The sequence below is a fragment of the Lepisma saccharinum genome, chromosome 4, assembly GCF_977018435.1.
Source record: "Lepisma saccharinum chromosome 4, izLepSacc3.1, whole genome shotgun sequence".
Classification (NCBI taxonomy): domain Eukaryota; kingdom Metazoa; phylum Arthropoda; class Insecta; order Zygentoma; family Lepismatidae; genus Lepisma; species Lepisma saccharinum.
The window spans coordinates 79,972,805-79,985,623 of record NC_139232.1 but is presented as its reverse complement, the minus strand read 5'-3'; the positions used below and the strand labels follow the sequence as shown (position 1 = coordinate 79,985,623).

The window sequence follows — 12,819 nt, the reverse complement described above, 5'->3', positions numbered from 1 at the left end:
TGTGGCAAACCAACCAATTAGGACAACCCTAGCCATCATTCTCGCTTGTTTATGTAATCGTCTCAGGGAGAACTGAAGGAGTAAGTTTAAAATGGCATTCTCACCTTCATTGATAAAGCACAATTATAGGATACTACATTATTATTTTTATCATTTTCTGGTTCATAAGCACTTGAAATTGTACAACAAATTTATTTCTCTCTGTCACACTCCTTATGCACAACAAATTTCCTGATTTGTGTAATTTATTTGCAAGTAAATATCCAACAGAAAGCAACTGTAACTGTAACTGAGTTACTTTTTAAAATGAATAACTCTGTTATTTTTTTAAGCAAGTAACTGTAACTCAGTTACCTTTCCTAAAGTAACTTTCTGAACACTTGTTGTCTGTGTGTGTGTATAAAGATTTAATACTTTTTGCGAATCAATACTTCTATTCTTTTCTACATGGCACTTTATTGACACATCCAATGGATTTGTACCTCCAGGAAAAGGCAGACGTCTTATTTTCTATTTTTTGGACGTTGAAATGTTATCTATTTTTGTTGAATACGTATTTTGGAATTTCCATGTAAAAAAAAGGATTGAACGCATGCTAATTTCTCATACTGGTAGAATCAAAACTCACAAGACAAGTCATTTCATAGTAAACAACACAACTTTTTTTTAAAAAAAAATATTTACGGAGATGTTTCAATTGCACATTAATCCACAAGTCACTGATTTTAAAAAAGTGATAAAACAAAATTAAAATAAGCAAAAGGAACTATCTGGATACTATTATCATGTGGCAAATTAGCGCTGCCTATAATTGGCATGCCCTTAGGCCCAGGCCTACTGGTAAGATAAAGTTCTCCATGCATATTGCACCATGCCATGAAGGCACGTTTAGGGGGTGTTAGGGTAGGGATCTTGGCCATTTTGGAGGTGATGTGACCAGCATCAAGCTCTGGCCGCCTTAACCCCCCTCCCCCCAAGGTACCCAATGATTTGAGGCTAAGTACGTCCCAGAGCCACTTTATGCAAGAACAAGGCTGGATAAATCAAAACCTTAGATTACCCACCCTGGGAATCGAACCTGGGTCTTCCATGTGGCAATCAGACACCCTAGGCCTAAATCTGACCCTGTATGTAGGCTATCTGATTGGACAGGGTAGTGAGTTCGGAAACTATTTCAGCTTTTATGTAGAAATTTCATAGGAAAATGCAGGCTTGACCTGGACTCGAACCCAGGTCTCTGGTTTCCCTTGGAGAAACTAGGTGCTGTAGACGTCATCAGTGTTTCAAAGGCAACAGATCCCATTGAGGTATCACTGGTAGAGACAAAATCCACACAAGTGAAACAGTACAAACAAAACATCAGGTGTATCTTGGTAGCTCAGTTGGTACAGCACTCCTCTTAGAGTGTGAATTTTTCACTGAAATTTTTACATAGTACATCTCCTGTGTGTACCAAATCGTAAGGTATTTCAACTCCTGTTCAGTGTTCATGCATCTTCTAAATACATACATCTAGTCTAAATATTCTGTAAATTAAGCACAATGCATAATTTTCATTATTTTGCTAACAGCATTGTGAGGAGAAATGCTATTGTGATTAACTAATTATATCAGTTGAAATTATGAATATTTTAGTTTTTGAGTGTACATTATCATATTATCTTGCAGCTCTTCAGAAGGCCTTGTTAATGTTCGTTCTTAAGCTTGCTGAGACTATTCGGACAGATAAAGATACCGGAGTGGTTAAGGCAGCAGTGGATGCCTATGCAGAAATACTGAGAGAGATGAAGGGAGCCGTGTTGGAAGGCGAGGGGCACAAAGAAATTATTTTGAACTGCATTAAGATTGTGATGCAAAATAAGGTATGCAAACACTAAGGATCCGCTCTGGGTTAATTTTTTGTCTGTGTAGCAGTAGAGTATATACCTCAGTTACGGGCATCACTTTAGGGAGGGCAAAGCTGTGCAAAAACTGACTGCTGACGCATCCAAAGTAATTTTATTATCGGTGACTGCCTCCAAAATCAGATGGAAAATTTAAGGAGTGAATGCAGGAAGTAGGGATCCATATATTCACGATCTCAGCCAATATGGAGGTGGTGTGATCATTACCAGGCCCTGGCTACCTTTATCCCCTCCCAGGTTGCCCAGGTTGTACACTGTTGGAAATATAGGGCTCCTGCATAGGCAAATGGCATTCTCACTTTTGGTGCAAATAGTCCCAGGTTGGTGGGAGCCACCAACATTTCGGTATTGACCCAGCCTCGTGAGAATAATTGAGGAGCTAATTGAAAATAAGAAGTATCGGACTCTGGTCTCAAAAGCCAGAAAACAATGGTGATGGGACTCGATGCATCATCCAATTAAAAAGTCACTTTGGCAGGCCATCTCTTATAGGGGTGTGTTTCACCATGCAGTTGAGTTTTTTTAGTGTCAAAAAAATTCCCACCTGAGATTACCCAACCTGTGAATCAAACCAGGGTCTTCCACATGGCAGTCAGATGCCATACTGACTGGATTACCATGGCTGTTTCTCAAGACAAGAAACAGTAGCCAACCTCCATGGCAGAGTTGTTAGCATAGCACACTATGATGCCAAGGGTCCCAGGTTCGAATCCTGGCATGGCTGTCTTTGAGAGTGTCCCTTCATCGGTTTCATCATATCACTCATCCTCATCATCACGATTAGCCAAAAGTGGCAGAAATATGATGCTAAATAACAAAAATCTAATCAAGAATCAACGGTAATTTCCTATTGTTGGACAACTAGAGCAGCCATAGGAAAGAATCTGGGAAGAAAGAACTCATTCTCTTCATGATGAAACAATTCTTTGAGGGTCAAGGTATGTCAAAGATTGTCAGTGCATTGAGCCTCCTCATCACTACAGTTGACCTTAAAAAAAAAGTTCCCCAATTGCCCTCATGGTGCAGGGTCAATACTAAAAATTTTATGGTTCTCACACCAAATGCAATAGTGTTAACCATTCAGCTATGTAGGAGTCAGCCTGGGAAGAGTGTTGTTAATTAAAACTCACTACTGTCTTTCAACCTGAACCTTGATACAATTTAATCTTAGCTTATTCTGTCATTTGAATTTTGTAAATAATGTTGTAAGTAATATTTTATAAGTAACATAAACTTATAATTCTATTCATAATCACTGAACTAAATATCACCATCTTCAGTTCTGTTCCCACCAAACACTTAAACTTTTCCACCTGTTCGTTCACTATGCCACCAACTTTTATCAGTCAGTTTTGAACAAAATATGGCACTAATCAAATATTGTTTTCTCTAACTGAATATCAAAGCTCTATCTTGTATTTCATAGCTAAATATGTAGCAACAATATTCTTAGTTTTGGTAAAATAAATACTTGCTCTTCATGCATGTGTTGTCAGTAGAGGCACATATTTTTGGTAAATAAAAAAGCAAAATTTTGGTACAAAAACAGAGTCAATTTCGGGTTCCAAAGCGGTAAATAAAATAAAGTTTCGATGTTATAGCGGTGAATGATCACATCAAAAGTGCTATATAAGATGACATTTTGGTTTTAAAATTGTGAATATAATCCTAAATTTGATTTAAAAACTGCACTTATTACACAAAATAAACTTATCCCTCCTAATAGCACATTTATGTAGTTACCAGAGTATTAAGTCTATTTCTGTGTAAAGGGGTCCATTTTTGCTTCTCAAATATTTACAGCAGAATTAATCAATTTTCCGTGAATTTCAAAACTCGCAGGATACTTTAGACTTCAGAAAGTGTCGCGTCGGTATATAAATGGTAAATTTCGTGTTTAAGAGCATGTTTCGCATTATTTAGTGACAAAACAGGGTAGGAAAATGCACCTCACACCTTTCAGAAACATGAAAAATGAACATTACAGAATGTTATTTCATATTTCGTGTTTTCGTTAAAAACAAAATTTGCATGCATAATTGTCAGCATCATAAATACCGTTAAAGACTGATGTCAAGACATATACCTAAAAAAAAAACAATCAAAATTTCAAACCCACCTGAGTTGTTCTTTAGGGCTTGAAAAGGGAGTAACCATTATATAGTGTTAAAATAGGTAATTGGTTAAAAACGGAATAAAATATTAGAACTTCAATACAAGGAAGTTATGTCTGACTGCCTTCCTTCACTGTTAGGTGATCTCTACATAGATGTACTGTATTTACATAATTCACATAATACAACAGAAATAGTATGAAGAAAAAATTCCTGAAGATTGGCAACTACTGGAGTTTTTCTTGATTAGTACTTTTAATTGAAAAAAAAATTCAGGAAGTTTGACCTTGCATCCAAACATTCCATCAAGATAAGATTTTTAAGAAGGCAAAAGTTTTGCCTTCAGCTACCAATGCTTCTCTTGGTACAGGTAGATGTTGGTACAATGTACCATAATGTTGTCAATGTCTCTACCATCAGGGCCTCCCCCATGGCGCAGTGGTAGCGTCATTGCCTTGTAATCAAGGGGTCCCGGGTTGGATACCCGGTGGAGGCACAAGTGGTTTGGATCCCACTTTAAACTGTAGGTCCAGTCCCGATTAGCCTTACTGTGCATAAAGTGGACTTAAAACACCAAACTCTCTACCATCAGTTTGGTTCTCTTCTTTTTTTTAAGTTGGAAGGGTTTGATTGATTGATTGATTGAAGTAGGCTATGTTACATTGCAGATATTATTAGAATAATTAAATCAAGAAGACTTAGGTGGGCAGGCCATGTGGCACGAATGGGAGAGGAAAGAGGAGTTCACAGGATTCTTGTTGGGAAACCTGATGGTAAGAGACCTATAGGAAGGCCAAGACAAAGATGGAGGGACAAAGTTGAGATGGACCTAAAGGAAATCGATAGAGATGGAAAAGAGTATATAGATCTTGCTCAAGATAGGGAGAGATGGAAGGCCTGTGTTGCTGCAGCCATGAACCTTCGGGTTTAAGAAGGCTAGAGAGTTAGTTAGTTATGTTACAGTGTCCATGGTGGCTCAGTCGGTAATGCGTCTGACTACCATGCTCAAGGTCCCGGGTTCGATCCCCGGCCGGTTCAAATCCGGGAACTTTTCTAACGATGGAAGCGGCCCCGGCGTCCACCCAGCGTCGAATAACATGGGAAGCTGGGGGAAACCCGGGGGGTAAAGGCGGTCAGGGGCGTGATGCTGATCACATCACCCCCACTCACGACCGGATCAAGAAAGTGTGGGGCGTTACTCCCACACCCCCTATATGCCTTCATGGCATGGTGCTATGAACAGGGGAGCACTTTACCTTTTACATTGCTTTTCTGCCATTTTCGGCTAATTGCAATGATAAGGATGAGTGATGATATGAAGAAATTGATGAAGGGAAACTCGCAAAGAATATGCCAGGTCAGGATTCAAACCTTGTACCCTAGCATCGTAGCATGTTGTATTAACCACTCCAGCACGGTAGGCTGGCTTAAGTTGGAGGAGAGATGTAACCTTAAAAACCTTCAGCCAGAGAACCATCTGTGTTCAACTTAATACTGCTTAATTTTGTGTATGAAAATACAAAAATCTAAACCAATAATATCATATCACTTAAAGCTTCAGATTACAGGATTATGTGATTATAAGTTACAATAAATAGAGCAGAATGACACCATGTCAGAAGTAAATCTTTCACAAGATGAATACTTTTTTTGATATGACTTATTCACTAAATAGAAGAAAGAATCCTTAATAATAATAATGATAACAATATAAAGAATAATGTTTGGTGAAAAAATATTGGGGGAATAAAATATTTCTTATTTTTACTGTTTATTATATGAAGGACTCAGGTGTGAAACATGGTAAGTGACAGTTTAGTCACTTCTGAGTTCATTAAGAAAAAAGTTATTAGAAGTTATACTGTAGATAAATTGTTTTCATGTTGTGTTGACAATTTCAGAAGGCTTCACTGAGTCCAATGCAAATTGTATGACATGGTGATTTCACTTGAAAATTGAAGGATGGCACATTTTACTTTGTAACTCAAAAATTACTAAAAAAGGACACTTGCCATGTTTTACACCCAAGCCATTCATATATCATTGTAAGTTTTAGTATACTTGATACATGTAACAAAAAACAAACTGAACACACATTTTTTTTCTTAATGACTAACTAGAATGTTAATCTTTTCAAGTTGTTCACCAATTGTTCTCATGATGCTGAATCATCTGCGATTTATTTAAAATAGTTTATATTTTGATCAGTCTGCAATCAATGAGAAACTAAATACACATGTGTAAATCTACAAGTTCTGTTTAAAAAGAAACCAAACTCTTTTTGTAAAGTTTGTATATAAATTCGTAGAAGAGAACTGACAGTGGTGGTGCCTAGTAGTGGCGTCCTTAGTTAATAACTTAACCCAGTTTCAAAGCTGTTGCTGCAGTAATGCAGTAGATCGCATTGAGCAGGTGTGTTGAGTGCCTGCAGCGATTTTCACTTACCTTATCATGAAGGAACTGAAAGAACAGCGAGTATGAGTGAAATTGCAGAAAACTTTCAAAGACACATACGACATGTTACATAAAGCCTATGGCGAGGAATATTTCAGTCAAACACAGTGTTTCGAGATCCTCACCATGGCCCAAAAAAGCACGAATGAGTGTGTAGATCCCAATGATCTTGATAGTTTTCTTCGACTGGCAGGGGATCGTTGATTTGGAGTTTGTGCCATATGGTTCCAAGATGAATGTAGCATTCTACATTAAGGTCATGCAGCGATTATGAGAAAGGTTGCGGGCCACTATGCCACAGGCATGGTAGACCAAGACTTCGATGGTTCATGACAATAATGCATGTGTTCATTCCTCACTCGTTGTTTGGGAGTTTTTGGCAAAGCATCAAGCACCTGTTGTTCCACAACCGGCATACTCCCCTGTTTTGGTACCTTGAAGGAAACAGGTCCAAATAGTTGGTGAATATTACCATTTTCTCAATGTTTTAAAGTTTGGATTCTTTTTGAACAGCCCTTGTATTTAGGCACATTGAACAATAATATAAATAAGGATACTTATTTTAAAACTTTGATACTGTAGCATTTGATCCAAATTGCTTTCAGACTGAGTGCCAATACACTTTTGACGCTGAAGAACCAGATCATGGAGAGTCTGATCTACATAAACTTCTCATAGAGAGCACTAGATATCTTGTTCCGAATTTCGGCAAAGCAATGAATCCAGAGGAGTTTTCTACATATTTTGGGGTCATACTGCCGCTCTTTGCACCCCTCGCTGTAAGTTGAAAATTTTTTATATTAATATCATTAACTAGTAAATACTTGATTGTTTTTACGTTTGCTTTTATGCAAGAAAGGCTAATCGCGACTGGATATACAGTTTAAAGTGGGATCCAAACCACTATGTGCCTCCATGGGGTATTGAACCCAGGACCCCTTGGTAAATACTTGAAAATACAAGCTACTGGTGGCAAGTTTTTTTACATGTTTTATGTGGTTATCTTCATAGGGAGATTTGACAGTGAAGTGAAAAGGGACATGTGTCATGTGTAGACCTCAGATTTTTAGATTCTAAAAAGTGTGCTTTTAGGTTCCTAAAATTGGCTCTAAATACCCTTAAATAGTTGTAGATTAGGTACACACAGGAGATGTACTACGTAGAAATTTTCAGCGAAAAATGCAGGCTCAATCAGGACTCGAACCTGGGTCTCTGGCATACCGTGCCATTGCTCTAACCACTGAGCTACCGAGCTGGCCTGGCTCATTAACATGAGTTAATTATTATTACAATAATCTGAGTTATCATGTTTTTATGAAGAAAAGTATTGAAATAGGCTAAAAGATTGTAATGTTAGTCTAGTCTGGGATAAGACAAGTAATCAAAAGTGGTTGGCTCAACATTGCGCCATACTGAAAATGGTTGGCGAAATGTAATTACCGTTGGGCAATGTTAATTTTGATCGTGGTTCCAACATTGGGCCAAAGTGTGGTTTTTACGTTGAGCCAACGTATGATTTTACATTGGACCAACATACTGTTCTGATATATACATAATTTATTGTGAGGCCAAATGTAAACAATAGTATTTACGAAAATAAAAAAAATACACAGCACTTTCTCAATCACATGGTATCATTGTTTCCAAGGCACCGTACCTTCAAGTTTTTTGATTGATTGATTGATTTGATGTTTTAAGTCCACTTTATGCACAGTAAGGCTAATTGGGACTGAACCTACAGTTTAAAGTGGGATCCGAACCACTTGTGCCTCCACCGGGTATCGAACCTGGGACCCCTTGATTACAAGGCAACGACCCTACCACTGTGCCATCGGGGAGGCCTGTACCTTCAAGTGTTAGCACAAAAACTTTCTAGGGTTTACTTAGTTTTCTACCTATCATGGAATTTAATCTACACATAACATTGTTTTACCTTCACAATAATACCTGTAAGAATGTTCTTGTTCTGCTACAGCTAAAGTAAGCAATTTCCAACTCATCTTTCATCCATGGCGACTGACAAAGGACTGGTGAGTGACTGCAAGTTAAAAATAGCTTCTACTAATATTATATTTCCAGTATGTGCTGTGACTGAAATATTTGAAAAGAAACACTGTTGAATGTAATTTTTTTTTACATTTTACAATTTATAGCATACTCTTGAAAGTTGTCAGCATGAGAAAGTTGTTTTTAAAACTGATTTTGACTCACTTTTCCATGGTTGGGCAAGTATTGGCAACCACCGTTTGCCCAACGTAAGACCAACATCAATTTGACAACCAACGTAAAGCCAACTTTGCCCATGTAAATACTTATGTTGGCCCAATGGTTGTGGTTACTTGGTTGTCCCCTCCTCATATAAAATTTCAGTTACAACTTTTAGGCCAAGCTATGATTTGATTTTTTTTTAAATTTTTGTTATTTAGTATCGCTTTTCTGTTACTTTTGGCTAAACATGATGATGAGGATGATTGATGATATGATGAAATTGATGAAGAGATACTCACAAAGAACACCCATGCACAGGATAGTATTTGAACCTGGGACCCCTGGCATTGCAGTGTATGTTGCTAATCACTCCACCAAAGAGGTCGGCTTAGGCCAAGTTATGTCTGGTGGTTGGTACATACATATTTTTATCACATTTCAATAGTCTTGTGTCTTTCATTTTGCGGCTTTTTTCAAAGCAATTTTTCTCCAATAGCCCCAGCTGTAGCCACCCCTAGTTAAAAACAGTTCAGTTGGGAGGGAACAAAGCTGAAAGTTGCACATCTCAAGTATATTCAAATGAATATTTTTTAAGGTCTTTTGGGGGGGGGGGGGGGGCTGTACACTTCACAAATCTGGCGATGAATTTCTGCTGCTGCCAAAAAACAGACCACTGACTGTATCTCACAGTCGCTGTGCCACTCGATCGTCTTAAACATTGCAATCACACAGTACGAAGTGCACAAACTGACACCGTGGCTCCAAATGGTGTCTGCTTCTGTGCAACAGTGGCGACTTGTGTCTTTTTTTAAGGTGTAGGAAGTTATGGTAACCAGACCGAGTAAAGTCTTTGAAAATGTATTCAAATAAACAGGCACACGTATCACTCGTACTATCCATTCCATTTAGCTGCAACACTGTACCCACTCTTGAGTGATTGATTCGACTACAGATAAATGTCGTCTTGTCTTTTGCCAATCCTGTGATAAGAATATTGCTTCTTCAACTCTTAAATTATGCTAATCGCAACTAATTATATAGTTTTAAGTTCAATTTATGCAGCTATTTTGGTGTTGTGGTTTATCGATTATTTACTATAGTTAAGCAACATTTGAGAATTTTGCACATCAAATCAATTAAAATGGTCCAACCAACCAATTAAATGGATTCTAGTATAGTGCTTGAAAAAGTTGTAAAAAAATCACGATTTGGAACGGCAGCTTGTGTTTAATTTGTGACTCCCAAGCTCCAACTTTCTACAGATTTCATTTCATAAAAGGCTTGTTTGCTAAATCGGGGAGAATAAAGAAAAGATGAAAAGAAGAGGATGTACTGGGATGTGATTGTAAAAGCTTGTCCTTTGGTCGTCATACTTCCTTTTGTTTGAAACAAGTCTGTTGGAGAAGTACAAAAAAATATATAACTAAAAAATATATTTTCTCAAAGTATCTTCCATTGAATTGGATTTATCTGTCTTGCAGGGATGCGCATTTAGAGATGATGCTAAATTTTACCCTTATGCCAAACACAGGGTGCTAGGTGCCAACAAAGTTCAAATAATGCTAGATTTAGAACCATAATGCTAGGGTTGGCATCACTGAATGAGGAAACGACTGCTTCTTCCTTGCTGGACCATATAACCGAGCAACCCTCTCCCCCTCCCTTCCACACCTCTCACCCATCCCACTGTAGGTGGAATATCGAGGTTCCTCAGCAACAGGGAACGGGGAAGACTGTCGTCTTTGTCAGCAGCTGAAGCAAGTGAGTGATAGTGAACAGTAGCAAACCTGGCCAAGTGAATGGAGATAGCGCTCTTAACTTTTAATGAACATTAAACTCCTAAAAAGTAGAGAACTGGAAATAAGTACAAATGAACTGTAGGAAGTTCCTCACTTCCTACATGGAGGAATCGCCCCTGCTGTGCAAGGGATGCTGGGAGTCCGTGCATATGTGCAGTACTATACCTGTGCAGGTTATATCAAGTAACTGGCAAACGTACCTTACTTTAAAAATACACCTCATACCTTACGGTTTAGCACACACAGGTGCTAAACATGGACATTTAAGTGAAAAATACAGGCTTGAGTAGAGGTTCAGTATTGATCAAACCTGCATTGTTAGCTTAAATTTCTACATAATTTCAAGTATAGTCTTGCATGTATGTATAATAATAATATGATAAGAATAACATGTACATGTATATGATATATCATGTTAGTTGTTTTATTTATTTCAGTATATTTATGTATTTTTAAACCTTTTTAGGAGGAACGGTGCACAGTGGACGTGTGCCTATTGAGCATCAGCACTCTGTCTGATTCCTTGGAGCCTTTGGGACCCCAGGTATCACAATATGTTCCTCAGCTGCTGCCTCTGTTCTTACAGCTGGCAGGGGATGCCAATGAAGAGATCAGAAATGTGGCAATTTTCGGATTGGGAGAATTTGTTTTCTATGGGAAGGAAGCTTTATACCAGTATCCTTTAATAAACATAGTGCCATTGTTTTGCTGTTATTGAAAGTGTCAATGAATTTTTTGTCAATGGAATCTCCTCAGGGCTGCACTTTGTCTGTTTGAGTTTTTGTTTTGACTCCACTTTATGCACAGGAAGGCTAATTGGGACTAGAACTACAGTTTAAAGTGAAATATGAACCACTATGTGCATACACTGAGTATTGAACCCAGGACCCTTTGATAACAAGGCAATGCTGTTACCAGTATACCCTCACTGTGGCTAGTAATAGTAACATACCTTTGAATAGAATCTACTTTCTGGTTTATTAGCTTTGCGTTATGGTTATATTAAGTCATATAAGAACAATGCTCCATGATGCAACAACCATTTACAAGTTTTTACTGGGTTATATATGCGCAACAATCTAGTTTTTCAGATTACAGTCTACTTCTTCTTTTCAAGTAGTTCAAGTAGTTCTCAAACTTTACTTGGGGTGTAAGAAGTGACTGCATTTTACAGACTAACGAGGCTCTGGTGTCTGGCTCCATGTCTAGTATAATTCTGTGTTGTCCTGTGATTTGTCCTTATGTGTGCTGAGTGCCCCTTTACAGCCTCAGCTTTTAACTGGTCAAAATATTTTAATATTTTAGTTACACGGCAAAACAATTATTATGTTATTTTAGTTATGGTAAGGGGCTGGACCACCATGTATAATGTGACAGGTGCAAAATAGTCTTAAGTGCTCACGCACCCAAAATTTTAAATTCAAATTAAAAAATTCAAACTTTACTTATGAGGACAATTATTGGTACAGGCTTCGCCAAGCTATAACATCCTTCATTTCCCCAATCCGAGAGAAAACCACAGCCATAAATCTAGGGATGTAGTGCACACTGACAAATGATGACTAGTTCAGAGTTGCCAAGAATCTTGCTACTCCCACCCCCATCCATAAAACAGGACAGGGAGAGGGTGGCAAAGGTGGACGTTCTTTCCTTGCCCCCTTGAGCATTTTTAAAGTGTGGCAAAAGGTTAGGTTCAATCCTTTTGTTTTTTAACATTCGTGTCTTCATTCCTCCATCACAAACATATCATGACCATACCCAGAGGCTGCTGATAGACGAGAAGGGAGAAAAGATGTGGTATGCTTTCAACTGTTAACCTTGGCACGCATTGTGGTTTCGGCAAGACGATGGATGAGTAAAGGACACTGTAAAGTGGCGAGTTCTTTACTATCATTATTTGATGCTTATACTGTATATACATTATATATATATATATATATGTATATATATTTTTCCTGTTGAAATTTTTAACAAAGAAGTTCACTGCACTTGCAGTGTTAGTTTGTATTTGACTGTGATTAGAAGAAGAATTTTTGTGTTATTTGAGCCTTAACCACTGAACAGACATTATCCAGAAATCCTGAATGTTCTCTCAGCTGCAGTTGCCCTCTCAGCTGGTGATGGCAAAGAACAGCACCCAAGAACCTTGGATATAATTTGTGGGGCAATAGCAAGACTCATCATAACTAACATGTCTTATGTTCCACTGGACCAAGTGAGTCTTTTCCTCTCCTCTCTACCACTACTTTCTCGCCAGTCATATCCATGATGTCCTTGCTTCCTATGATATGCTCATAGTATATTCAATCATATCTGATATGATTAGAAGTTATTTACCAT

At 38.0% G+C, this 12,819-nt stretch overlaps 1 protein-coding gene across 2 annotated transcripts in view; it reads left to right on the top strand.

Moving 5' to 3' along the window:
- Positions 1 to 12,819, top strand: part of LOC145987228 (importin-4-like) — a 94,170-nt gene that overhangs the window by 65,081 nt on the left and 16,270 nt on the right. For both annotated transcript variants that reach the window (XM_083121745.1, XM_083121746.1), the window contains exons 15-18: positions 1,669 to 1,862; positions 7,078 to 7,251; positions 10,946 to 11,154; positions 12,544 to 12,694. In XM_083121745.1, the coding sequence (XP_082977871.1) occupies positions 1,669 to 1,862; positions 7,078 to 7,251; positions 10,946 to 11,154; positions 12,544 to 12,694 (728 nt within the window). The remainder of the gene's footprint in view (positions 1 to 1,668; positions 1,863 to 7,077; positions 7,252 to 10,945; positions 11,155 to 12,543; positions 12,695 to 12,819) is intronic.